Genomic DNA, 23,989 nt, shown 5'->3' with positions numbered 1-23,989 from the left:
CGCAGTAAGACCGTAGGGCCACTGCTAAAACGCATTTTGTGTTATTTTTTAGCCCATAGTCTGGTCACACTTTTCTCCTACCATTCAGCCAACTTATTTTACATCCGATGCCAAGAAAACAGAAATGCTGCGCCAAAATCTGTTGGATCAGCTCAAGCACTTTATAGAGACAGTGAGCAATGGGCACAGTAACCCCCAGCTGCTCACCAATCCCAGTCTCATCAAGCTCGCGTGAGTAGCAACCGTAGGATTGTTGCTCCCGGAGCGGCGTAAACAACTCGAGCTCTTTTCAGGTTGGGCTTTCTGGAGGAGCTGCCCGCCACGCGTGACATTGTATTCGAGTACTTCGCCCTGCTGGCGGAGATCAGCGTCCAGCTATATGTATCGCCAGAGATGGCGGACCCAAAGACCGGTATGCCGGTGTCGCAAGTGAAGCAGGCCGGGAACCGGCAGCAACAGGCGCGTGCACCGGAGTACGAGAGTTTCAACATCGTGAAGACGGCGCTGCAGAGCCTAGTGTGGAAGGGACCACCTGCCTGGTCGCCGCTCATTGCCAACTGGAGCCTGGAGCTGGTGGCAAAGCTGTCGGATAAGTACACCCAGCGACGCATGACCATCACGGCTAGCTGCAACTATTGGCTGGAGTGCAGTGCCATGCATGGCCTAATGAGCCTAATCAACAGTTGCTTCCGGAAGCTAACCCAGCCGGAGGAGGAGGCCTGCGTGGAGATCATGCTAAATGCCTTCCATCGGTTTCCCATGACCTTTGACTGGATTGTGGCCAGGCTGGGCGGCTGCTTTCCCTACAAGATCATCATGCAAATCCTACAGTGCGGCATTAAGCGCTTTGTGGAGGACTACCGGTGTCATCTCGACTCGGAGGCGGGTATCCTGGACTATATGACCTCGTGCCACGAGCAACACCTGAGAGCCGCTTTTCGCGAAATGCTTAGGGAGGGATTTGCGCCCAAGAAGCCACTAGATGTGGCCGTGGTGCCTTTCTTGCTAATCACCACCAACTATTCCGATGCAATTCTCCAGAGCTTGGTAAATGTTCTTGTGGAAATATGTAAGTATCTATTATTGAGAATGAAGCTGTTTATTTGAAACACCCTTTCCTTTAGACTCCGAGGACATGAGTGAGGTAATTGTGCAAAAGTCGCCGCTCTGGCTAAGCAACAAGATGTTCGCCGACATGCAGCCCACACTTAACAACGCCGTCCTCCGGCTGAACGAGCACGGAGCCACACTGCTTATCACAGCCGCCAGGATGGCCGAGAAGTTTACGTGGTGCCAGGACTTTCTGGACAACTCCATGCAGGAGCTAGAGCAGTGGGTGCTCAACCAACGCAACTTTCCGCTGCTGGCGGATTTGGCCTACGAAGAGACCAAGTATATGCTGTGGAAAAGCTGTCTTAGCACCAATCTCTTCGAGCAACAGACGGCAGTTCGATTGCTGCTGGTGGTCTGTGAGTAGATATATGAACAATGCCAGAGTTTCCTAATTATATAAACCGAATCTTTCTTAAATGTAGCTTCCCAACATCCTCACATATACTATCAGACCATATCCCAGCTGCTAAGAAAATCGTATGCTCAGAATCCCAATGGTATTGGCGCTCTTATCCGTCTGCTGGGTGGCCAAAGTGGTATGGTCAACTTTCCCGGCTTTACGCCTGGCTTCCAAATGGTCCTGGAGGACATCACGCTACATGTTCAGGTTAACAGTCGCTTACCAGTGCCACCGGGCACGCCGACAGAGGCGTTCAACACATTCTCCAACCTCAACATACTGGCCAAGTAAGAAGTCAACAATCTCTTAATCTGTCTTACCTAATAAATCTCATTTAGGATGCACAAGAGCAAGAATGTGGCCCCCTACATCAAGGCGCAGCAACTTAATCAAGCCCTTAACGAGTGTCTGCCCAAAATTATTCAAATCTTTGACTGTACAGTCAATAAATTGGTCCTCAAGATGGACAGGGACGCGGCCGAGAACAGTGCTCAGAAATTTAAAGCGCAACAGGCAAACAATAATAACAACAACAATGATTTGTGCAATGGTAAAGACTACGGCAAGCGACCAAAGCTGGAACCGGGCGAGGGTAAGGTAGAAGATGAACACGCCACCCGCATGCGTCTGGCGCATCTTATCGTGGATCTGCTGAACAACATTGATGCGGGCAGCCGAACGAACGTCCTGCGAACTCCGATGGTTCTAAAGCTAGCCGTGCTCAGCGTAAAGTACTTTTTTGTGGGACTCACTGAAAGAAGTAAGTGCAAGCTTAATATGGGTTATATGTTATATCTTATATGATCCTTCCTTATTTACAGCTGTGATCCGTCGTGCTGCGGCCTCTCATCGTTCCTTCACCCTGCTGCAGCGGCAGTGTTCCGCTCGGAAGATTGCTCGAACTGTTTGCCTGCGTGAGCTCGTTGAAGGAGCTCTCTTCTATCACGGCCATCTGCTGGGCCAGCTGGAGGAGTACGAACTGGATGAGTTGAAGATACCAGAGCACGAGCTGCTTATCCTACAAAACCTGCACACCAGTTCCGGCGCCAACTCAAATCGTTCTGTGCTGCATTCCGGTATCATCGGAAGAGGCCTGCGGCCTGTGCTGCCCACAAATGAGCGAAGCTGCGATGCGGAAAAGCAAGCGCTGTATCTGAAGGCATTGAATGCCTGCTGTGCGGATCTGGAAAAGCCGAATAACGTGGAGGGCTACTCATTGGTCTCGCTACTACTGGTCGAGCTGGTCTCCACGGATGTCATGTACAACGGCCTGCCCTTTCCGGACGAGGAGTTTACCAAGGTCACTATGGAACGGGACATGCAAATCCGAAGGGCGTTCATCACCTCCCCTGTACTGTGGGCGGTGTTGGGATTGATAGCGGCCCACAGGCCGGCCCTGTGCTACTCCTCAGTGCTACTGCGTGCTCTATGCGCCACTTGCCTGCATCACTGGCGGGGCAAAAATGGTGAGATTTTGGATGAAATGCAATTATTTTCGTTTTCCTTTAACAAAAGCACATTTCTTTAGTCAACAAATACCAGCCCACGTCTGCCAACGATGAGCTAATGCTCTGCACCAAAAAGATGCTGCAGCTGCTGGCCATGAGCCAACTAATTCCACCGCCACTGACCAACCTGCATCTCATTATCGATCACTTCGAGTCGGCAGAGGTATGATGTTTAAAGTAGTTTTTGCTTACTTGCGGTTTATTATTTATATTTATCTTTTCAGATCGCTCTGCTGTTGCGCGAGTGCATCTGGAACTACCTTAAGGATCACGTGCCCTCGCCGGCACTCTTTCACGTGGACAACAACGGACTGCACTGGCGCAATACGAACACGCCGCTGGCCAGAATACCGCCCCAGTATGTGGACACGTTGCGCCACCTTATGCAGCGAAAGCTCTCCACGCTGGGCCAACACTACCACCAGATGTTTATCATGGGCGAACTGATGGCGGGGCAGTCCGAGCCGGATCCCACGGCCCGGTTGGAGATCGTAGAACTAGATTAAGAGTCTGTAGTTAGCTAGCCTAATGTCGTGTGTGCGTAAGTGTGTATGGAAGGGTGTGTGGAGCAAACTAAATGCAATGTTTGTAATTGATCTTCAACGGGTTCTTTTATTTTCGTTTCATTGATTTGTAAAAATTAAAATCTCAACCTAGGCCTTGCAAATACTGTCCAGCAGTTATTGTACCGTCGGCGCCTGAAAATCGCATCGTGTTTGTGTAGTTTAGAATATAACGAAGCCAACAACAAATTTCCTTGAACATGTTTCTTTATGTGTGCAAAAGGATGGACACCATCTCCGCCTCTTCTTGCTCCTCCTCCAGCGATCCCCCGCCGCCTTCAGTACATCATATATATTAACGACTAATTTACGCTTTCATTTGCTTCATATATAATACACAGTATTGTCACATGGATATATAGCTTTCGTATCGCCCGATTGCTTGCCCAATTTCCCACCAGCCAACTTTGAGTTTTGTGCTGATGCTGCGACATCCTGGGCTGCGCCTGGCACTCCTACATGGTTCTATGGTTACAAATACTTGGCGAATGTAGGACAACAAAAACGGGAAAACAAAACCAAAAAGTTGCTCACAATTTGTTAACAAAGTTATTACTTTCAATTACTCTTAGCTTCTAATTTGGTGGCGGCGCCTACGAAGTCCGGCAGTGGCTCAGCTTGCGCACGGAGATGCAGGAGGTCAGCTTTTTCGCCCGGCGCTTTAGCGCCGATCCCTTCTTCTTAACCGGTGCCTCCTCCGTGCTTCCATTGCCCAGTGAATGTCCGGAGGAGGCTGCAGCGGCGGCGGCAGCACTAGTAGAAGGTGGCTCATAGGCGTGGCAGGCTGCATGGGCCGCCGCTGACTGCTTGGACCGAATCTCGGATGCAGCGGCTTGTGCTTGCCGGGCGAGCTCCTCTGCAAAAGAAAAATAAAGCAATATTACATTTATTTCCTTATCCTCAAAACCACTAAATATCGAAACCTACGGTTAACGTCGTGCTCGGTGAAGTAGACGTCCTCCTGGTCCTGATCGCCGTAGTGGTATGCCTCCAGGTACGGCACCACAGTTGAACTGCGGTACTTGTCGCCCTTCAGCGGGGGAATGGGTATCGGTGGGCCGGTCACCGGCGGGGCGGACATAAACCAACTAAAAGATATCAGCCATAAGTAACCCACACAGTCCAACTGTGTCTTTGCAACTCACGTATCATGACGGATCTCTTGGAGCGAAAGCCGTTTACTGGGATCAGCCTGCAGCATGCCCAGAATGAGCCTGGCAAAGTCTGGATCCATTTCGTAAAGCCAATCGGGTGCCTCCCACTGTCCGCGGCCTATGTTCTCCAGCAGCCGGTATATGTTGTCACCCTCGAATGGGTACTGTCCAGTTGCTAGGTTGTAACTGCAACAAGGGGAAATTTAATATGGTATAGGATTATGGAGCACTAAGTTCCATGCTTACAGTGTCACTCCGCTGCTCCAGATGTCCACCTTAAAGCCGGCAAAGGTCTCGTGTCCGTTGGCAATTTCTGGCGGCTGGAAAGCGGGCGATCCCTGGCCCGTGGTGCAAGTGTCGTCTGGCGCGAAGAGATCCAATTGCTCCGCCACCCCAAAGTCGGAGATCTTCAGGGTCTGGTCAAGGGAGAGCAGCAGATTGCCCGGCTTGATGTCCTTGTGTATCACCCGGCAACTGTGCAGGTACTCCAAGCCATCGACCAGCTGTTGGAAGTAGCCGTGCGCCTGGAACAGCGGCATTCGCTTGTCCGGCTGGTAGTCGACCATCTCCTGCAGACCGCCGACACAGTACTCCATCACCAGGTACATCTTCTGCTTCTCCTCGTTGTACAGTACGTCCATCAGCTCCACTACGTTCGGGTGCTTTAGCTGCTTGAGCAGGTGAATTTCGCGGGTAACGTTCTGTTCGCCGTTGGGGATCCGACGCAGTTTACGCTTTGTAAGGATTTTTACCGCCAGCCGGCAAAGGTTCTCCGAGTTCATGGCCTCCTTCACCTTGCCGTAGGAACCCTCGCCGAGCACGTCGCCCATGATGTACTTTCCGACCATTTTGATGTTCTTCTTCTTTTGCTGATAGATTATGTCCTGGCTGTCAACGCGATTGAAGAACATATTGCCCATGTCCAGTGTAACGCGATCCAGAGTCTCGATCTCGTCGTCGTTTAGCCAAGTGACCTGCGGATGGGGCTGGTCCTCCAGCAGTTCGTCCTCTGTATAGAACCCCACGCCGCCCGCTGGCTGAATGTCCACCTCATGGCCCTCCTTCAGTTCCACGAACGGCTCATCCAACTCCGAAGCCGTGTCGAAGTGAAAGTTCTTATTGGTCAATAGAACGGTCATCTCGTCGCAAATGGGATCCTCCTCGCCCAGGGCCTCCTGCTGCTGCGCTCCGCCGCCGCCCCCGCCGACGGGATGGTGTGCTGCCTTGACTGGTGCCTCCATGGTGGTCACAGTCATCTGGACAGGCTCTGCCTCTGATTGCTACTCCTCCTCTCGCTTCTCCTCTCGCTGGCGCTGGTGCTAGTGCTCCCGCCTCTGCCACACCCTCTCCTTCTGGCTCGCCCCGATCCCGCTTCTCCCTCTCCTGGGCGAGAGCTAGAACATTGCATAAACCGCCGGACGAAAGGGCCCACTGCTCACATCGTTCGTCGCACCCGCCGGCGGAATGGAATGGCGCGAACCGGATCGAAGGTGCTGCTGCGACGGCCTACGTACTGGGGGCTACCTCCTCCTCCCTTGGCTGGCTCCTCCTCGACGCCGCGTTTATCGCACACCTCTCGAAATAACTTTATTTTTGTAATCAATTCGCACAGACACACACGAACGAACCGAGTTGCCGTGAGGTTTCTCGAGGTCTCTCGTCGCTGCCCGTAAAGTGCGCGAAATCCGTCGGATTGCCTCTGCCCCCCTTAGCCGCACAGTTCCCAGCGACTCTGTTTTTCATCAATTTCTGTTAATTTCTGTGTTTACTCGCTTAATTTGTTTTTCCCTTTCCAAAAAAATTGTTTAACAATTATTTATGGTCAAATTGACAATTGCGCGAGACGGTCACACTGCCGCACGCGACCAGGGCTGCTCGCTAGCACACTTTTTGTTGTTCTTTTATTATTGTTGCCGAGGCAAACAGCAAAACAAACGAAGAAATTGTATTTGTTTTTAAATACTCGAATATCAGCGAACGTAAAGTCATGGCCGCAGGGATTACCACCAAGGAGCGTCTGGAGCGTCTGATGGCCGCCAAGGCGCAGTTGGAGGCGCAGATCAGCAAGCACGGACAGATCCTAGCCGCCGTGAGTAAAGTCGCGCATTCATCTACGTACCCTACAACACTGATTGTAGGGTATACCAGTTGCACATTCAGTTTGTTTTTTTTTTGTGAAGAAGTCATTTCCCACCTTACAAATCATATATATTCTTGATCAGCATCAACAGCCAAATCGATCTAGCACAAATCTGATAGAAAAGAAAGGTATTAATTTTTTTTCAAAAATTTTCAATGGATTACATCTTTATAATTGTCAAGAATTAAAAAAAAAAATAATTTTTTTTAAATTTTAGATTGAGTATGCAGATTTATAACCATTATAAAAACTAACATAGGAAAGCTTTCCGAATTAAAATTAATGATTTTTTGGCTTAGCTATGGGATTTTTAAACTTTGATTTGTGAAAATTGGTTATTTTTCAAAAAAATAAGTTCCTTAGGGATAACTTTATAAAATAAAATATAAATATAAATATAAAATATAATTATAAAATTCATATAGCGATAGAGTATGTTAATCATATATGTTTATATAGCTAGCCTCTGGAATAATTGATATGCAAGTATATAGAGCTTAATGCTTTCTGTTTCAGAACGACAATGTGGGCATGAATGGTCCACTGGTGGACTTGGAGGGCTTTCCACGCAACGACATCGATATCTACCAGGTTCGCCAGGCCCGCCAGTCCATCATCTGTCTGCAGAACGACCACAAGGAGCTGATGAATCAAATCCAGACTCAGCTCAACTTGTACCACAGTGAGATTGCTACCACGGATCCTGAGCTGGTGAACCGTGCCTCAGCCCTGGATTTGGATAGCGATCGAACCACCGGTGGAGCTAATATAACCAACCTTGCACCCGCTCGCGCCTTTGTCGTGGTCAATCTAGTCAGCCCCAATTCCCCCGCAGAAGAAGCTGTGAGTATCATTGGTACGGGGATCTTCTTTTGTAGATCTTAAACAACTCTCAAATTTAGGGACTTCGTGTGGGCGATGCTATTCTCCGCTTTGGCTCCGTCAACAGCGACAATTTCAAAGGAGATCTCGGCCAGATTGGTGAAATTGTTCGCAACATGCAAAACCAGAATGTTCAACTCAAAGTAAAGCGCGGCGAGCAGCAGCTGGATCTGATCCTTGTGCCGAAGACCTGGAGCGGACGCGGCCTGCTTGGCTGCAACATAGTCCTGCCTCCCGAGGCCATGGAGCACTGATTTCCTTAACTTATAAGCTTTGACGCATTTGCCAGTGTACACTTGCTCTGCATTTACTTATCAACTCATGGCCAGGCCACAGAACATGTTTGCACTAAATGGTGAAAATTGATTTTTAAATTGGTGCCCTGTTTTTAGATTCAGGCTTTCCGGCCAATTTGTCCAGGACAGTTCTGTTGATTGACAGCCGGGTCACTGTGCCAAGGAACAGCTTCAGCTTGGACAGAGGTAGGTAAGTCAAGGCGACAGGTAAAGGCTCACAAATTACTATTTTGATGGTGATGAGGTGTCTAGGATGCGGTCTACTTTTTCTATGAAACAGATTTACTAATAAAACAAATTTATTTTTAAACTTTTAAACTTTTTTAAAAGAAAAAAGCTGGATAAGCTGTAAAAATAATAACTAAATTAAGGAAAAGTTCGGATTAATAAATCTAATGTAATTTAACGTCCTTGAAAGTTTATTAATTGCAATAATAATTTTTCTACAATTCTATTCATTTTGCTTAAAATTTGAATTAAACTTTATTAATGGTTTTATAAAGTCGTGGTCAAATTTTTTATTTTATTATTTTCATTGATTCTTTTTTTGGAAATATTCAATTTTGATTTCCTAAATTACAAAAATTAGTACGTAAATTCTAATGAAATATTTAAATCAACAATTGGGACTTAAGCACATCCTGTCAAAACTTCTATGAATCCTTTGGCCAGCAAAGTTATCAACCCTGTTAGCAGGGACTCAACCCCAAAAGACGCAGGACTCGCAGCAACTTGTTACAGGTTTCCCCCAACCGGTTCACATCCAGAGAGGGAGAGAGAGCCTTAGCAGCGAGAGGATGTTTTGTAAAAAAAAGAGAGATACTCGCAGGACGAGCTTTCGCATCCAAAAATCTATTTAAGCAACACGCAGCGTAAAAGTTTTGAAAAATTTTCGCCCGCGCCGCAGCTTCCGTTTGCAAACTATAAAATATATATAGTAAATATAAGGAAAAATATCATTAAAAAAAAAACGCTGGCACAACGTCGAGACGCTATAATGGTTTCTGATTATAAAAAATATTTGTGATTATTGTGATAAATTGTCCTTCACAACCCTGCTGGCTGGCAGAGCAGCAGAAGCAGCAGCCGACAGTTGTGCGCCGGAGCAAAGCTTCCGCCGTTCCGTGCCGTTGAGTCAAGTCGAGAGCATTACGGATGCGAATCCGAGTGGCGACACAAGTGGGGCCCAAGCGGAGCCAAATTACGGTAGTGAAAAAATTGTGGGGCGCCCAGCATTTTGTGCAATTATCGTTGGACAAATCAAAGGATTCGCGCGGTGACTGCAAATTACGTCTAACTCCAAGGAGCGGAAAGCCACATGTGTGCGTGTGCGTGGTGCTTTACATAATGGAACAATTCAAATGTGAGAAGAGTCCTGTTCTCCTCCGTCTCCTTCCCCTCTTATTTTTTTTGTTCTCTTTCTCGTCGGGATGTGGTGGTGGACTGGGAAGTAGGGGAATTCTCTTGCTAGTGTCACTGTCATTGCCAGTGCATGGGAGGACGTGTGGAGGAATGAGGACACACACAGGCAGGATGCGGGGGAAAAGCTGCGCGAAGTAGCACAACAAACAAGCAGGCAGCACCAACACGGGCAGGGAAACTAACAAAAAAGTTAACTAAGGGCTGGCATGGGCATCGGCGGCATCCTTTTTGGATGGCAAAAACCACCCCACACAATGCCCGCCGAAGGAAGGACCAACATTTTGGCTACTTCATTCGATAAATTAAAAAAAGCCCATGCATGTGTGTCTGTGTGCGTACAACTTAACGCGCTTTGAACCTCACACGTACTCAGACTTACACACACACACACTAACAGACGCGCGCAAACACACTCGGAGATGTACACACACAGTTGAATAATTCAGAGACAGAGGAGACTGCTGCAATGCTGCCTCATTGTTCATCAATAAATTGCCGTTAGATGGCCACCACACTCACACACACACACGCATACAGTCACACACAATCGCTCCGCGAGAGCTTTCATTTTTCGGCGTCTCATTATCCCGCCTGTTAACTGAATTATTCAACAATTACAGCTGAGATTTTGCAGCTTCACACGTTGCCAAAATGCCGTTTTGCCAGTGTGTCCACAAATCCTTACGCTCATTGGCGAAGGACACATGCAAATGAATTTTTCATTTGCATGTTTGCGTGCGGTACTTGTGTGTGTGAGTAAGGTGAGATGAAGTGTACACACAGCAGCGGTCAAAAAAGTAGCACTTCCGGCGGATGCATAACTCTCTAGCTCTACTGTCACTTAATTTCACTTAAAGACCTTTAACTATACCGGAAATGCTTCAAGAAACCGGAAATGGTAAAAAGAAACAATTTGATTAGCTTCAAGATTGACAAGTTTTAACAAAGATTGATCTTTTTCGATGCTTAAAGGATTAAAACAATCACTTTTAAACACTAAATACAAAAAAATATAATTAAAACATTACATGCTCTTTGTCAATACAAAGAGGCGTATACGTAATATTTTCAACAGAACTAACTTTACCCACAAAAAAAAGCACAAAAATAAGTGGAATAGGTAGAAAATCCCTCATCTATTGACCACGCCTGTTTGGCAGAGTTTTCCCAGGCGGGGAGAAGTGTCTGTGTAATGTCTCCTGTTGGGGCTGATATTGATGATGACAGATTAGTTGCACGCGCTATTTTTAGCCCAGGCCATAAAACCTAATTCAAGTCATTCCATGCAGGAAGGACGCGGCCACAACTACAGCGAAATGCCGCCCGTCAGCAGCAGCAGCAGAAGCAGCGAGAGCAGTGGCAGCATCCTTGGGAGCAGTGCCGCCGCCCGATGAAGGATTGCAGCATGGCCAGCACTCGCACATGCACATGCACTGGCACATGCACACGTATGTACATGCACCACAAATAACACAAGGACATGGAAGGCGCAACGAACGCGACGAGGACAGAGGCCCACGGCCTGTGACAGAAATAAACGCCACCTGCCGCCAGCTCCTTCTCCGCCTCAACAGAAGCTAACCAACTAAAAACGTGAACGCCCCCGAGTGATATTATTTTTAATGCAATCAAAGTGCTAAGTGAGTTTGCCAAAAAGCAGAGACTACGAAAACTACGACGAAGAGTGAGCGGTGAGCGTGGGCTTGGGCGCGTTGTTAACCCAATTTAAAAGAAAAGGCACGGGCCAGAGGAAAGGAGAAGCAGACCCTCCCCCCTCCCCCTTATGGACCACGGCAGGTGCTGCCTGCCGCAGGGGAGCCAGTTGAGACAGGAAAAGTCCTGCAAGCTGTATCGCAAGCGGAGGCGACGCCACTAAATGCAGCATCTGCATCTGCATCCGCAACCGACGCATCCATCAAGCAACGATCAAGAACCAATACTCGCCTAAATGAAGAATGAAGAAACAAAATGTGCGCACGATATCCTTGATCGTGTGTACATTTACCTATTTGCTAGTCGGCGCCGCTGTCTTTGACGCCCTCGAATCGGAAACGGAAAAGCGTCGTTGGGAGGCGCTGCAAGGTGAGTGCACACACTTGAGAATATACTGGAAAAAAAATCTAGAAAATATGAATTTAGAATTCAGTTAGATTAGTTCAAATTATTACATTTAAAAAGGATGCTTGTCTTTAAAGTCCTTTGGCTAATGAATATAGAAATGGATATTTATTTTATTAAAACATTTGTTATTTATTTTTGAAGGTACTAACTGAGTTTTTTAAAGAAGAAATAAAGTGTTATAGTTTTCTTCCAAGTTCTAATACAAATGTAAAGAACATCACTTCATAAAATTATTCTAAGTGTATGATTGCATGTAACTGAGATATATAACGACCGGATGCGGTGGCGTTGGGATTCGTGTGAGTTGCGTCATAAACACTGGTGGGTCGCCTTTTTTTTTGTTTGTAACTATTTGCAGATGCCGAGGACATGATAATACGCAAATACAATATATCACAGGAGGACTTCAAAGTCATGGAGACTGTGGTGCTTAAATCGGAATCGCACAAGGCCGGCCAGCAGTGGAAGTTCACCGGTGCATTTTATTATGCAACCACGGTGCTCACAACCATAGGTGAGTAATGCGACCTACTGAGCTCTTTGGCTCCAATAATAGCACCACATAATAATAATTTCAGGCTATGGACATTCGACGCCCAGCACGGTGGGCGGAAAGCTCTTTACCATGTGCTATGCCATTGTGGGGATTCCCCTGGGACTCGTTATGTTCCAGAGCATCGGAGAAAGAGTGAATAGACTGAGCAGGTATAGTACATATATGATAGAATCCAACCTATATCTTAAGCTTTATCCTCCCCCAGCTACGTTATCCAAGCGGTCCGCACCTCGCTGCGCTGCAAACGGACCGTCGCCTCGGAGGTGGACCTTATATGTGTTGTGACCACACTCAGTTCGCTGACGATAGCAGGCGGTGCTGCGGCCTTTTCAAGATTTGAGGGCTGGAGCTACTTTGATTCAGTATATTACTGTTTTATTACTTTAACCACAATAGGTGAGGGGTCATCAAGTGATTTGTTACTTTTTTTCTAATCAATTCAATTAAATTATTGATAGGCTTTGGCGACATGGTAGCCCTGCAGCGGGATAATGCACTGAACAGGAAGCCCGAATACGTGATGTTTGCACTGATATTTATACTGTTCGGCCTGGCCATCGTGGCCGCCTCGCTGAACTTGTTAGTACTTAGGTTTGTTACAATGAATACCGAGGATGAGCGACGCGACGAGGCCCAGGCCATGCAGGTGAGATCCGCTGGGAGCAGCTCCGGGCCACTCATGCCATTTGTATATTACCGTAGACTTGAGGACTGTTTTTCGAATTTATTTACTACTAACTAACTAACTACTATGTCACTCGTGTACATTCTCATTGAGTCGAGCGAGTACGCTTCCCTGTTTTGGTAGTCAACCGCTTTTCTCTACAGTTTTTGTATCCTAATAATACCAACGCTTCACTATACCCTAGATTCAATCCATAATGTGTACGATTTTTGTAAACCCTTTTGTACGTAACATACATACATATATATTCCACTCGAGTAACTTCCATATCTCTTCCGTCTCATACTCGTACTACCTTCGAACAATTTGCTTAATTCATTTTAGCCTTTAGTTTTGATATATCTGCTTGACACTTTGCTGCACACTTGGCTAACTCTTGATCTTGCACCTTCGGTTTCCTTTTCAATATTTACTAATTGTACCAATAATGTTTTGAACCAATTAATGTAATACAATTTATTCAATGCAGGCCCAAATGCGAGAGAATCTCAAATAAAAAATAAATATTTTCTTTTTTGGCATATTTTCGGTTGCTTTTGACTTAACGAAACGAAACGAAACGATACGAAACGAATCAAAATGCTAAACGCGAGCTTAGTTTATGTCCAAGTCCAGTTTATGGACCAACGAGGTGATTGCGGTTTTTCAGATTCCAATATTTTTGACTAACTCCCACCACAAACTACTTCACCACCTGGCTACTGTACCACACAATACAACAGCACCACCACGACCACCACCACCCAGAACCACACGGACACAGTTCCTCTGCTTTCAACGCTATACTCCACCCACTCGGCATTCTAATACCCGTCCTGTATGTCCTTAATTAATCCTATCACCCCATTGCAGGCGCTTCAAGTGGCTGTAAAGCTGGAGGGCGATGTGATAACTTCCAACGGATCCATATTGAGCGGCTACGAGGGACACGACGGCCAGTCCCTCAACGGAAGCAACACCTCGTCCATGTGCACGTGTCCTTGCCTGAGTCTTAATAGGAACCGGCATAAAAAGTACGTAATCACACCAGGCAGGAGGATGCCATCGCACGATTAGGAAAGGCTTAGGAATAGGCCAGTTAACGATGCCCTCGGTGGGGGTGAGGCTGAGGATGAAAAGTGCAGTCATTTCCGGCTTTAGTGTGTGGAGAGTGTATAACATGCCTCGAGTGATAGATGCAGTGCATAATCGGGGGCTCGACAGCGTCTGAGGGCTTTCAAAAGAACTTTGACCTTCTCCTCACATAGCTGACCTTTAATCATTCTTTCTTTTTTGTCTCTAGCGAGGAGGTTAAAATATTAAACCTGAGGCAGTCTTTTACGAGAGAAAATACTTAAATATTATCGTTTTTTATCGAATATTTTTATACAAAAAACTAAAACCATAGGGTACAAGGGATCTCCGCAGGAACACCTATAGAGTTCCCAACAGGAAGTTCATTTAAAAATGTGTAGTAACGAAGCTAAAGTCGTTTCTTATTTTCCATTATTATATAGTTTTATACTAACCTATTCCTAAGCCATCCTAAATTGATATTGTAAATGTGTGTACTCATTTGGTTTTCATCGCGCTCCTTTCTATGGATCTCTGAAGGAACAACCACTTGGGCAAGAACGGCGACGCAGAGTAAGCTTTCATTTCATCCCAATAAATCTCAGTCCATCCTGCATGCCCTGTATATTGTTTTTCTCTAATTTATTTTCAAAACTTATTTAATTTTTCCTTAATTCTTGACCCACAGAAATCAATACAAGCTGAGGCGATCGCCCACGCATATGCGACACCTGCTGCCAGAGGTGGTGCCGATGCAGGACTTGAACTATGACTATGACACGCAGAGCCTGCACACTCTGGCCGATCGGGGAACCGTGGACAGCAGCTATATGGGCGTGGACATGGTGGATACGGCGAGCAACGGATCACCGATGCGGCCGCACACATTGCTGAAGCGCAACGTCTCACTTTTATCCTTTCGCATCTAGGAGGAGCTAGGGAGCTAGAGACTTGCCAGTGACGGATCCAGGTGCAGCGGGATGCAGGAACAACGAAGTGGCGGCCCCGACCCTGTGTGGACCTGCCCTCGCCAAAAACGACTTACAAATCGAAAGTGATAACAAGGCTCTAATAGTACTTAAAAACTTATTTAGATTCGTAACTGAATGTAGGACACGATTGAGTTGGTCGGCGGTATTGGATTGGGTGCAGTTTAAGTGCGCTCCCCGAGATGCTATATACATGTATGCATTTACCATGTGAACTAGTGCATAACTCTATATCCCAATAGTGGGCATGATAGCGTAAACCTATATGTATACACATACTACCACTTACAACTAGGGCACTATACAATTGAATGTAAACCACTGCCATTTCTCCGAAAGTCAAAAGAACCCAAGAGCCACTCGAAAGGATTCAGAAACGGCAAAACTCACTATAAAAAGATTGATTTTCCAATTTCAGTGATGCTCTGCAGTCGTGCTGAAATCAAACCATGTATATCTACGTTAATACGTGTTCTTTTTTGATAAATTTCAAACTATTTTAGTTTTTTATAAACTTGTTCTTTCTTAAATTGTCAAGAGAGTGTTCTAATATAATTGGTCAACGAAAAAGTCACCAATTTAACTCTTAAAATTCAACCAAATAATAAATTCAAATAATAATTCAACCAGATAATTAATTCAGATAGATAAATGCAAGAAAACTTTTCCAAAAATAAATCAAAATTTAACATTTATTTCCAAAACTGAGCGTATAAACGTAGAATGCATGCGAAATGCCAAAACACAAAAGGGAATGAAAGTGTCAAATTAAATGCTGTAAATAATCTATAGCTGATTAATGGTAGATGATGTTTAAAAGAATCCATTTTATTCCGATTTATGATTACGTAATGTTTGAATACAAACTCGATATTAATTTACGATTACTGTACGCATATTGTAGTTAGAAAAGCCACATCTAAGGCTATATATCCTCGACATCCAGCTCGATCTAACCCAGTGTCAAATACTTAGCTAGAAGCCCGGAATATTTCTGGCAACTCCAGTGCTCAAGTGACTCCACGATGTGCCAAATAACCCACTCGTACGTGCAAACGGAAAATGTGTGTTTGAATCGTACGTTTTAGACGACCGGCAGACACATACCGTCTCGGATCCCAAGACCTCCCCTTATCGCATTTATGCAAAGAATGCATTTAGTTATAGTTGTAGATACACCACTTGATGCTTAGTTTAGGCATTCCATGGATATTATTTACGGCATTTGCATTTAAAATAGACTTTACGAATATCTGTTCTAGTTAGTTGAACCATATTTTCAAGGCCCTTGCTCACTCGAGACGTCAAACGCTTCAAGAACTCTCTTTTCTCCTTATGTGCTTTGTATATATTAGTATATTTACATTTATAAAAAATAATTACTTTAATAATGATACAAAAAAAAAATATTGTTAAAACCGAAACTATGTCAGTTTGGGGAACTTAATTATGTACGTTTTTCATTTAACTTAACGATTTTTAGAAAGCTAATCCATTTCCAAATTTTAAATATATTTAACTATAATAAATTTCAGCCAATGGGGTTAGTTTAAATAACCTCCGGAATTTCTTTGAATTCAGTATATATATAAAAAAGAAAATATAGAAGCAAAGGAAATTGTAATTTTAATTCAGGCAAATAATGCAAAATAGTTCAAATAAGACTTTGTAATATACTTATATTCCGAAATTACAACACAAAAAAGAAAACAATAAACTAAATTTGTATGATTAAATTATAGTTTAGTTATTTCAATCTATTTGGAATCAATCCTATAGTAAACAAATTTTAAATGGGATTTATTATTCCTTGTAAGCTATATTTTTAATCGTTAACTCTGTGAAGGAGTCATTTCCGACCCTAAAAGCATATACATATATTCTTGGTCAGAATCAACAGCTATATCTAACTAGCGCCTTAGGAAGAAAATATAATTGCACCAATTTGTTCAAAATTTTATCATCTTTTCATCTTTAAAAATTTAAAAAACTGAACCAAAATTTTAATTTTTTGAAACTTTATATTTAGAATGTATTAATCTAATTAAAACTAAAATGGGAAAGCTTTCCGAATTAAAATTAAGAATTTTTCATAAAAAAATATTGTAAACAAGAAAGGAAGCTAACTTCGGCACGCCGAAGTTTATATACCCTTGCAGATAGAACTTCTATGAATAAAAAACCATACAATACAAATTATATATCTTTGTGTTAAAAAACAATGAAGTAATACCTGCTTTCATTTCATTCACCTATACATATTATATTTGCAGTTTTACATTCACAGATTTTCATTTTTCCTCTACATCAAACGATCGTTTGTATGGCACCTATATGATATAGTCGTCCGATTTTCATGAAATTTACCACAAAATTTAAGACTTAAATTAAATGCCTATACCTATACCTATACCTGAAAATCAGTTGAAAACTGAAAAGGTTATAAATTTAATTGTATTAATTTCTCGATCGTTCCTATGGGAGCTATATGATATAGTAGTCCGATTTTCATAAAATTTTATGCAAAATTGTAGAGTATAGTAAAATGGCTATATCTCAAATTTGATCCAATTCTATTGAAAACTGAAAAAGTTAAAAATTTTTTTGTAAAAATTTTCCGATCATTCCTATGGCAGCTATATGATATAGTCGTCCGATCCGGCCCGTTCCGACATATATACGAGTGAGAGTATATAGAAGGCTAACTACAAAGTTTCATTCAGATAGCTTCAAAACTGAGAGACTAGTTTGCGTAGAAACGGACAGACGGACAGACGGACAGACGGACAGACGGACAGACGGACAGAAGGACAGACGGACAGACGGACAGACGGACATGGCTAGATCGACTCGGCTGTTGATCCTGATCAAGAATATATATACTTTATATAGTCGGAGGTGCCTCCTTCACTGCGTTGCAAACTTCTGACTGAAATTATAATACCCTGCAAGGGTATAAAAAGCGACTCAAAGAACGTAAATCCTTTAATCTTAGTTATAATTGAATTGATTTGCATAACGATCCTAACATTCAATTGTAAACAGCAAGGGTATATAAACAAAGGCTTCCCAAAGTTAGTTTTCTTTTTATTTTACCTCTTCCCATTAATAACAACATTCAAATTAAATTTAGATGTATCCGTATTTATTGAAATTACTCATTTTGTAGACAATTTAAGTGGTTCTCCTCTTGCTCGTTTCACAGTAATTCCACCCCTTCGAAACTACTAAATGTGTTTTGTTGTTGCTCGGCCAACAGATCCCTAAATGGGATTATCCAATCAATAGTCATAATTAGTTAGTTATGTAGAAATAAAGATTCCGAGGCTGGTTGGTGGATTTACATGTTTTTTTTTTCATTTTCATTCTCATTTTCAGTTGCATTTGATTTGGTTTAAGTGGCAGAGGGTTGATATAGTAGGTGTCTGAGTGTTGATTTTTGTAGAGTAGAGTTGTGTTATAGTAGAAGTCTAAAATCAAGTGTTTTGTTAAAATTAATGGGACAGCTAACTAATCTAATCGTCCATGCTCTCGTTATTGCGTTCCGGCGAGGCATTTCCATTTTTGGGCGAGGCCGAGCGGGAGCGGGAGCGCGAACGGGACTTGTTTTCAGCTGATGCGGACCGATCGCTGCAATAGAAAAGCATATTAATAATTTATAGTGAATGCTTTGGAACCACCAATGCTGGAGGGCTACGTAGAGGTGCATCCAAACAAAACCAAAGAAAGCACGAAACGAAAGAAAGAATCGTGAACTATATAGAACCAGCAGGGCCAGCGGGCCTACAACACTTACCGTGAGCGGGAATCACGACGGTTCGACTTGGAGCGAGAGCGGGAACGTGACTCGCGCTTGACAATCGAACGGGAGCGGGAACGGGACTCGCGCTCACGCTTGGGAGAACGGGAACGGGTGCGGGAGTGGGACTTAGACTTGGACTTGGATACATCACGCGATTTGCTGCAAGAAAAGGGAAATAAATAAAATAAGTGATAGGAACGCAACATTAGCTTATACAAGATCAAAGTCTAAAATTCGACTTACTTTGAACGTGATCGGGAGCGAGAACGCGACTTGACCGGCGACTTGGACTTGGAGCGTCCGCTGCGGGACTTGGAGCGGCTGCGCGACTTGGAGCGCGAATGCGACGAGCGGCGAGAGCGAGAGCGCCTGCGCGAGCGGGAACGTGAACGAGAGCTTGAAGAACGGGAACGTCCACGTCCGCTGCCACCACCACCGCCGCCGCGTCCTCCACGTCGATCCTCAACCAGGTGAATGCGTCTGCCATTTAGTTCGGTATCATCCAGTTTCTCAATGGCCGTCTTCATGTCGGACAGCGAGGCAAACTCAACCACGCTGTAAGAAGAAAAAACATCTAGTAAGCATCAAGGTTACAATTCCCATTTCGTTTTAGACACTTACCCTTCATTGCGACGCTGCTTGTGGGCATCCGCATAGGTCACCTCGCCTGCTTGTCGCATGTAATCCTTGAGATCCTGCAGAGGGCGCACAAAGTCGAAAGGGAAAGACCAGAATTAGTAAAATTTAGCTATGGCAGGAATCTCGCAACAGCATCGTCAGCATCTTGCGGCAGTTGTGGTGGATGCAACTCAAAGGACAGCGCGTGCAGCAGATGGAGCGTTTTGAATGGTTCCAGGTTCCAGGGGCTAGTGCGTTTCCGGGCATGGTTCCTAACCAAGCCTCAGTCTCAGTCTTAGTCTCTCTCTCACACAAGTCCCTCTCATTTCGCATTTAGTGCCCTGTGTTCTTCTATCCTGTGCTGTGGTCGCGCGCCTGCCTACGAGTGGTAATCGAGAATCTCATGCCGCACAAAAGGATCAATCGATCGGGGAAGTAGGGTGGAGCCCAGAGAGCGACCGGAACATTCAAACACTCCACGCTGCACGCTGTACAAAACTAAAGCGCGGTCAATCATATAGATAACAGTGGTTTCGCAATAGTTTAAATAGTTTGTTTGTTTTGATTTTTGAAAATAAATTAATGTAAAACAAAATAGTTGTAATTGAATTCTTACTTAATGCGCTTTCAGAGAGAGGAGGACACACACATCGTTTCTACACCGAGAGTTTAGATTGTCTGCCTAGTAACTGTGGGCCAATAGCACCAAGGACACCTCATCGAAAGTCCGATCGAACATCGTTAACTCAACCAGGCAGCCAGTGAACAGTAAGTAGCCAGCAGGCAGGCGGATGAGCGGATGGATGGCCCAACCTCGTTTGGTTCGGTATTCGTTTGGTAGGATTTGTTTTTTGGTTTTTGGTTTTTTTCGTGTACAACAGATTCATATTAGAAATGGCAAGTAAAGTATTCAAGTGTTGCGGTTTCGTTTTTGTTTTTGGAGGGAGCCACTCCGGATACGGTCAGGAAGAGGTCAGATCAGATCAGAGCAGACATCGATCACTAGCCAGAGCCACCACACCAGAGAGCCGGAGAGCGGAGTATTTGGAGCAGTTTGCCGGGCAGCGTCGGACAACCAGCGGCTTCGGCGCCTCTCTCTCACACACATAAACGAACTGCAAAAATAAGAAATACGTTTCGAGGGACGCTGCTCTCTGCTCGCTGCTCCAACCGGTTGGTTGTCTAGTCAAGTTGTCTCAGCCGGAAGCCAGAAGCCGGAGCCGTAAGCCAGTAGCCAGTAGCCAGAGCCGGAAGCCACAAGTACCGGGGAAGTATTGGGGGAAGGACTAAGGTCGGAGGCACAAGCCGAAGTTGGACACTGAACGCGCGACCAGCATCATCATCGTCTTTGATCGATCATCGTCTCATGATCATATCTCATCATCATCTCATCTCATTGTTGCCAAGACCATCTCATCTCTGAATAAGCGAACGCAAGCTTCTCATCTAACCACACTCGACTCGATTCGCGCCCTCACACTCACAATGGCTATAAGGAATTTGACAATTCTTTATATAATATTGTTTTTGATTAGATTGTGAATGTTTTTTTTTTAGCAGAGAATTAAATACCTAACACAAGAGGCCGGCCCACGCCTTTGGTCAGGGGACGTGGGCAGACCTTTTGACTCTGGTCAGCTCAGCAGCTCATCATCGTCCATCGTCATCGTCTGGTTTTGTTTGGGTATCAGTTTGGTTAACATTTCTTTCATTTCGATTCTAATCGATTTTAATTCTCTATTTTGGAATGGACGAATGGAGGAGGCGGCGGCGATGACGCATCGTGGAGGCGGTAGGCGGTAGGTCGTAGGTCGCAGGTCGGAGATCGCAGATATCGGACCCAAGCGGAGCGACGATCTGGGGCTGCTCTGGGGACTGTCTCTGTCTTCCACAACATCACGGTTTTGCGATACACACTCTAAACCGGTCGGTCACTAGTTTGTCATTCTCATGGCCATTCGATTCGATTCTCTATCGGGTTGCGGTCCCAATTCGGTTTCAGTTTTGGCCCAAGCATAGCAATCTCTCAGTCAAAACACATCAAACTCTTTTTTATCGGTATCGGTTGGTGTGTGCGAGAGAAAGTAATTGTGGAATGGTATATTACACCGATCAGTACCAGGATTTTAGCAGTATTTATCTTATTTTTTTCACTTCACTTATTCCTAAGTCAACTATACAGCTTAGAGCTAAATTACAGATTAATGATTGCTGGATTCCCAGACGGTGGTGAAAGGTGGGTAGTTTAGTTAAACACAAAACGGGAACCGGGGACACACCGGGAGTAAGTCGAAATCAAAATAGAAAGAGTGTTCGTTTTGGAATAGGTAAAAAGAGGGTTAGTGGGTATAAAAGGGAGATCCATGTCAATCGGTTAGCTGTTATTATTGCTAAAGCTACACTCCTCGATTCTAGGCTACTATAGATACCAGGCCCAGGGGACTGGAATCGATCCATGCTGTGATCACTTACCTGCCAGCTGACGCGGCTGGACAAATTCTCCACAATCAGGCGGTACTCAGTGCGCAAGGGCGGCCCGTAGCGGGAGGATGATCTGGAATTTTTGTTTCTGGTGAATAATTGAATGGATGCACTAATTAGTATTGACACTGCGCTGCTGCTCGCTCCTTCAGCTCCATCACAAAAAACAACGGATATGGATGGCGGATATTCAAAACATATGCATATTTACACTCGGTTAATGCGCAAATTGTACCTACTATGAGGGTTAACGTGCAAACATAGGATAAATCATAATATGCATAGGAGAACGGAGCGTTAAGGAAATTAAGATAATATAAAAACAGCAAGTCAGTGTCTTTTTTAGTTCCCTTTCACACGGAATACAAAACGTTAAATGCGTATAATTATGTTAGGAACATTATTAATTCTAAACATTGTTAATATTATAATATTAGATTTAGACTTCAATTAAATTGAACTAAGTATTCGTATGATGTCTCAAAATAAACATCAAAAAACATAAGTATGAAAAGGAGTTTTTAACAAAATAAGGAAATAAAATGAATTTTTAAACAATCAATCTTCTATAAATATTTAAATGCTTTTTTATAGCACAGAATAATTAGTTACAAAGTTATCTTAGAAGATAATTGAAGCGTAAGCATGAAAATATATATTTACATTTACTAGTATTTCCTTAAAATCCTAATGTAAATACGCAATTTAACTAATCGCATCGGTGTGAATGGGTTATTTGAAATGCAAATCATTGGGTTTATATGCTTTACTTTAACTAAAACGAAGTTGGGAACGGGCTAGACTCACTATGGCGGGCTGGTCTGTACTTACTTGTCATTGTAGCGACCGCCGCCGCCACGACGACCACCGTACCGATCGTCGTAGCGATCGCGATTGCTGCCACGAGCAGTTCCCCTTGCTGGTTCAACAACCACGCTGTAAAAGTGGAACAAAATAGAAGACCATTCATGAATGATGAAAGCAACTTGCTTTTCGTGTCCACTTACCGCTCGCCTAACAGCTCTTTTCCATTCAGTTCGTACACGGCATCGTCGGCATCACGATAGTCTTCAAACTCCTGAAATATCAATTAGTGTTTAAAATCGATTTTAGTAGTTTTGGTACTGAGTACGCTATATGTGATGAATCAGACCTTTATCAGAATCAGACTTTTATTAAAAAAGAGATATGTAATTATTTATGAAAAAAATTTTTTTTCTTAATTGTTAAATTAAACATTTGATTGAAATAAATAAGATCCATGGAAACTAAATATTTACTATTTTTGCAACCTTTCCACTACATGTATACGTTTAACCAGCGTCCACTGTGGTTTCCCTCCCTTTTACTCACCACAAAGCCGTAGCCATTCTTAATGAGAATGTCGCGAGTACGGCCGTAGCCTTTGAAAAAACGCTCCAAATCGCGCTCGCGCACTCCGTACGGCAGACCGCCAACGTACACTCGAGATCCAACCATGATTTACGGCTTTATTTGTATCTCCAGCAAGTGCTGCAATGCCAAAGAAAACATATAATTTATTTTTTAGCTTCTATTTTGCTCGACTGTCCCGCGCGCGTGAATGTGTTTCGCCAAGATGGCGACCTCGATATACACACACACACTCGCATGCAAAGTACCGGGTGGCGAGAACGTTGGCGAAATAATCAATACGTGTCTGCAGCGTACCCCGCAGTAGTCACTGTTGCTTAATTTATTACAAACGCACGTACCGTTTACTAAAGATTATTCCTGGTAAATTTACAATTTACAAACTCTACACACTTTTCCGGCTTTTTCCTTCAACACGAAAAAATGCACACACGACGAAAACGGAAGTAAAAGTGACAGCTAGAGCTGTGTGAAACAACGATGTAACATCGATACTTATAAGTAATATCGATATATCGATACCTAAGTCGTACCTCAAATATCGTTAGCTTTACGATATTTGCAGGGTAATATAATTTCAGTAAGAAAATTGCAATGCAATAAAGGTATCTTCTCCGACCATATAAAATGTATTTATTAATGATCAGCATCAAAAGCCGAGTCGATGCCCGTCTTTTCGTTTATACGCAAACTAGTCTCTCAGTTTAAAAGCTATCTCAATGAAATCTTGCAGTTAGTCTTTTATACATTTTCACTTGTATATAAGTCGGAACCGGCGAAATCGGACGACTATAGCTGCCATAAAAAGAATCTG

The 23,989-nt window shown here is 44.1% G+C and overlaps 5 protein-coding genes and 2 long non-coding RNA genes across 29 annotated transcripts; 4 read left to right on the top strand and 3 right to left on the bottom strand.

Annotated features, from left to right (window-relative positions):
- Window positions 1-34: 34 nt before the first annotated feature.
- Window positions 35-3,624, top strand: omd (integrator complex subunit 5 omd). Its single transcript, XM_020952300.2, has 8 exons — window positions 35-231; window positions 294-1,069; window positions 1,125-1,469; window positions 1,536-1,800; window positions 1,852-2,273; window positions 2,335-2,979; window positions 3,042-3,184; window positions 3,246-3,624. Exons 1-8 carry the CDS (start codon window positions 125-127, stop codon window positions 3,525-3,527), a joined length of 2,985 nt encoding a protein of 994 aa, XP_020807959.2. The 5' UTR covers window positions 35-124; the 3' UTR covers window positions 3,528-3,624.
- Window positions 3,614-6,592, bottom strand: Lkb1 (Lkb1/serine/threonine kinase 11). 2 transcript variants are annotated; one of them, XR_002319657.2, is made up of 5 exons: window positions 4,985-6,336; window positions 4,730-4,924; window positions 4,512-4,672; window positions 4,119-4,440; window positions 3,891-4,049 (listed from the first exon to the last, which is right to left on the bottom strand). XR_002319657.2 is itself a non-coding variant. In XM_020952307.2 (4 exons), exons 1-4 carry the CDS (start codon window positions 5,992-5,994, stop codon window positions 4,178-4,180), a joined length of 1,629 nt encoding a protein of 542 aa, XP_020807966.2. In that variant the 5' UTR covers window positions 5,995-6,592; the 3' UTR covers window positions 3,614-4,177. The 2 variants fall into 2 exon arrangements, 1 of the variants encoding a protein (XP_020807966.2); XM_020952307.2 differs by having other exon boundaries at window positions 3,614-4,440; window positions 4,985-6,592.
- An 18-nt stretch (window positions 6,593-6,610) lies between these two features.
- Window positions 6,611-8,134, top strand: LOC110183956 (26S proteasome non-ATPase regulatory subunit 9). Its single transcript, XM_020952315.2, has 3 exons — window positions 6,611-6,827; window positions 7,395-7,721; window positions 7,781-8,134. The coding sequence occupies exons 1-3, from the start codon at window positions 6,726-6,728 to the stop codon at window positions 8,012-8,014; spliced, it is 663 nt and encodes a 220-aa protein (XP_020807974.2). The 5' UTR covers window positions 6,611-6,725; the 3' UTR covers window positions 8,015-8,134.
- A 728-nt stretch (window positions 8,135-8,862) lies between these two features.
- Task6 (TWIK-related acid-sensitive K[+] channel 6) lies at window positions 8,863-16,618 on the top strand. Of its 9 annotated transcripts, none has more exons than XM_086840884.1 (10): window positions 8,878-9,419; window positions 10,768-11,560; window positions 11,958-12,113; window positions 12,178-12,304; window positions 12,361-12,551; window positions 12,614-12,801; window positions 13,439-13,471; window positions 13,693-13,853; window positions 14,434-14,466; window positions 14,582-16,618. In XM_086840884.1, the coding sequence occupies exons 2-10, from the start codon at window positions 11,434-11,436 to the stop codon at window positions 14,820-14,822; spliced, it is 1,257 nt and encodes a 418-aa protein (XP_086697010.1). In that variant the 5' UTR covers window positions 8,878-9,419; window positions 10,768-11,433; the 3' UTR covers window positions 14,823-16,618. The 9 variants fall into 9 exon arrangements, with proteins under 9 accessions (XP_086697012.1, XP_086697010.1, XP_086697018.1 ...); XM_086840892.1 differs by having other exon boundaries at window positions 14,434-14,515; window positions 14,582-14,695; XM_086840885.1 differs by having other exon boundaries at window positions 8,940-9,262.
- Window positions 8,912-13,198, bottom strand: LOC147642606 (uncharacterized). Its single transcript, XR_015273446.1, has 2 exons — window positions 13,081-13,198; window positions 8,912-8,977 (listed from the first exon to the last, which is right to left on the bottom strand). It is a non-coding gene; the product is annotated as an uncharacterized LOC147642606 (long non-coding RNA).
- Window positions 12,978-13,361, top strand: LOC147642605 (uncharacterized). The gene is made up of 2 exons (XR_015273445.1): window positions 12,978-13,063; window positions 13,310-13,361. It is a non-coding gene; the product is annotated as an uncharacterized LOC147642605 (long non-coding RNA).
- Window positions 16,619-18,005: 1,387 nt separating the features above from the next.
- On the bottom strand, window positions 18,006-23,681 carry B52 (serine and arginine rich splicing factor B52). Of its 14 annotated transcripts, none has more exons than XR_015273443.1 (11): window positions 23,517-23,665; window positions 23,137-23,295; window positions 22,791-22,861; window positions 22,615-22,719; window positions 21,775-21,856; window positions 20,875-21,349; window positions 19,919-20,811; window positions 19,306-19,379; window positions 18,928-19,239; window positions 18,679-18,843; window positions 18,006-18,575 (listed from the first exon to the last, which is right to left on the bottom strand). XR_015273443.1 is itself a non-coding variant. In XM_020952920.2 (9 exons), exons 2-9 carry the CDS (start codon window positions 23,260-23,262, stop codon window positions 18,398-18,400), a joined length of 1,050 nt encoding a protein of 349 aa, XP_020808579.1. In that variant the 5' UTR covers window positions 23,263-23,295; window positions 23,517-23,681; the 3' UTR covers window positions 18,006-18,397. The 14 variants fall into 14 exon arrangements, 8 of the variants coding, with proteins under 8 accessions (XP_020808579.1, XP_020808570.1, XP_086697004.1 ...); XR_015273440.1 differs by having other exon boundaries at window positions 18,006-18,512; XR_015273441.1 differs by having other exon boundaries at window positions 18,006-18,512; window positions 19,919-20,791.
- Window positions 23,682-23,989: the final 308 nt, after the last annotated feature.

The sequence above is a fragment of the Drosophila serrata genome, unplaced genomic scaffold (assembly GCF_035046125.1).
Source record: "Drosophila serrata isolate PLE 108 unplaced genomic scaffold, ASM3504612v1 contig_382, whole genome shotgun sequence".
Lineage (NCBI taxonomy): Eukaryota > Metazoa > Arthropoda > Insecta > Diptera > Drosophilidae > Drosophila > Drosophila serrata.
This window is presented reverse-complemented; position numbering and strand designations above follow the sequence as displayed.

Bases quoted from the DNA above. Each gene is read 5' to 3' on its own strand.
- B52 (XM_020952911.2), bottom strand. From the start codon at position 23,262: ATGGTTGGATCTCGAGTGTACGTTGGCGGTCTGCCGTACGGAGTGCGC. The intron at 22,862-23,136 runs GTGAGTAAAAGG...TTGATATTTCAG, and splicing joins AGAATGGCTACGGCTTTGTG to GAGTTTGAAGACTATCGTGA. The intron at 19,380-21,774 runs GTAAGTGATCAC...CGCCCTCTGCAG, and splicing joins CCAGCCGCGTCAGCTGGCAG to GATCTCAAGGATTACATGCG.
- Task6 (XM_086840884.1), top strand. From the start codon at position 11,434: ATGAAGAAACAAAATGTGCGCACGATATCCTTGATCGTGTGTACATTT. The intron at 12,802-13,438 runs GTGAGATCCGCT...ACGCGAGCTTAG, and splicing joins ACGAGGCCCAGGCCATGCAG to TTTATGTCCAAGTCCAGTTT. The intron at 13,854-14,433 runs GTACGTAATCAC...GGATCTCTGAAG, and splicing joins AATAGGAACCGGCATAAAAA to GAACAACCACTTGGGCAAGA.
- omd (XM_020952300.2), top strand. From the start codon at position 125: ATGCTGCGCCAAAATCTGTTGGATCAGCTCAAGCACTTTATAGAGACA. The intron at 2,980-3,041 runs GTGAGATTTTGG...ACATTTCTTTAG, and splicing joins TCACTGGCGGGGCAAAAATG to TCAACAAATACCAGCCCACG. The intron at 3,185-3,245 runs GTATGATGTTTA...TTATCTTTTCAG, and splicing joins ATCACTTCGAGTCGGCAGAG to ATCGCTCTGCTGTTGCGCGA.
- LOC110183956 (XM_020952315.2), top strand. From the start codon at position 6,726: ATGGCCGCAGGGATTACCACCAAGGAGCGTCTGGAGCGTCTGATGGCC. The intron at 6,828-7,394 runs GTGAGTAAAGTC...TTTCTGTTTCAG, and splicing joins ACGGACAGATCCTAGCCGCC to AACGACAATGTGGGCATGAA. The intron at 7,722-7,780 runs GTGAGTATCATT...TCTCAAATTTAG, and splicing joins ATTCCCCCGCAGAAGAAGCT to GGACTTCGTGTGGGCGATGC.
- Lkb1 (XM_020952307.2), bottom strand. From the start codon at position 5,994: ATGACTGTGACCACCATGGAGGCACCAGTCAAGGCAGCACACCATCCC. The intron at 4,925-4,984 runs GTAAGCATGGAA...CCCTTGTTGCAG, and splicing joins TGGAGCAGCGGAGTGACACT to TTACAACCTAGCAACTGGAC. The intron at 4,673-4,729 runs GTGAGTTGCAAA...GATATCTTTTAG, and splicing joins CAAGAGATCCGTCATGATAC to TTGGTTTATGTCCGCCCCGC.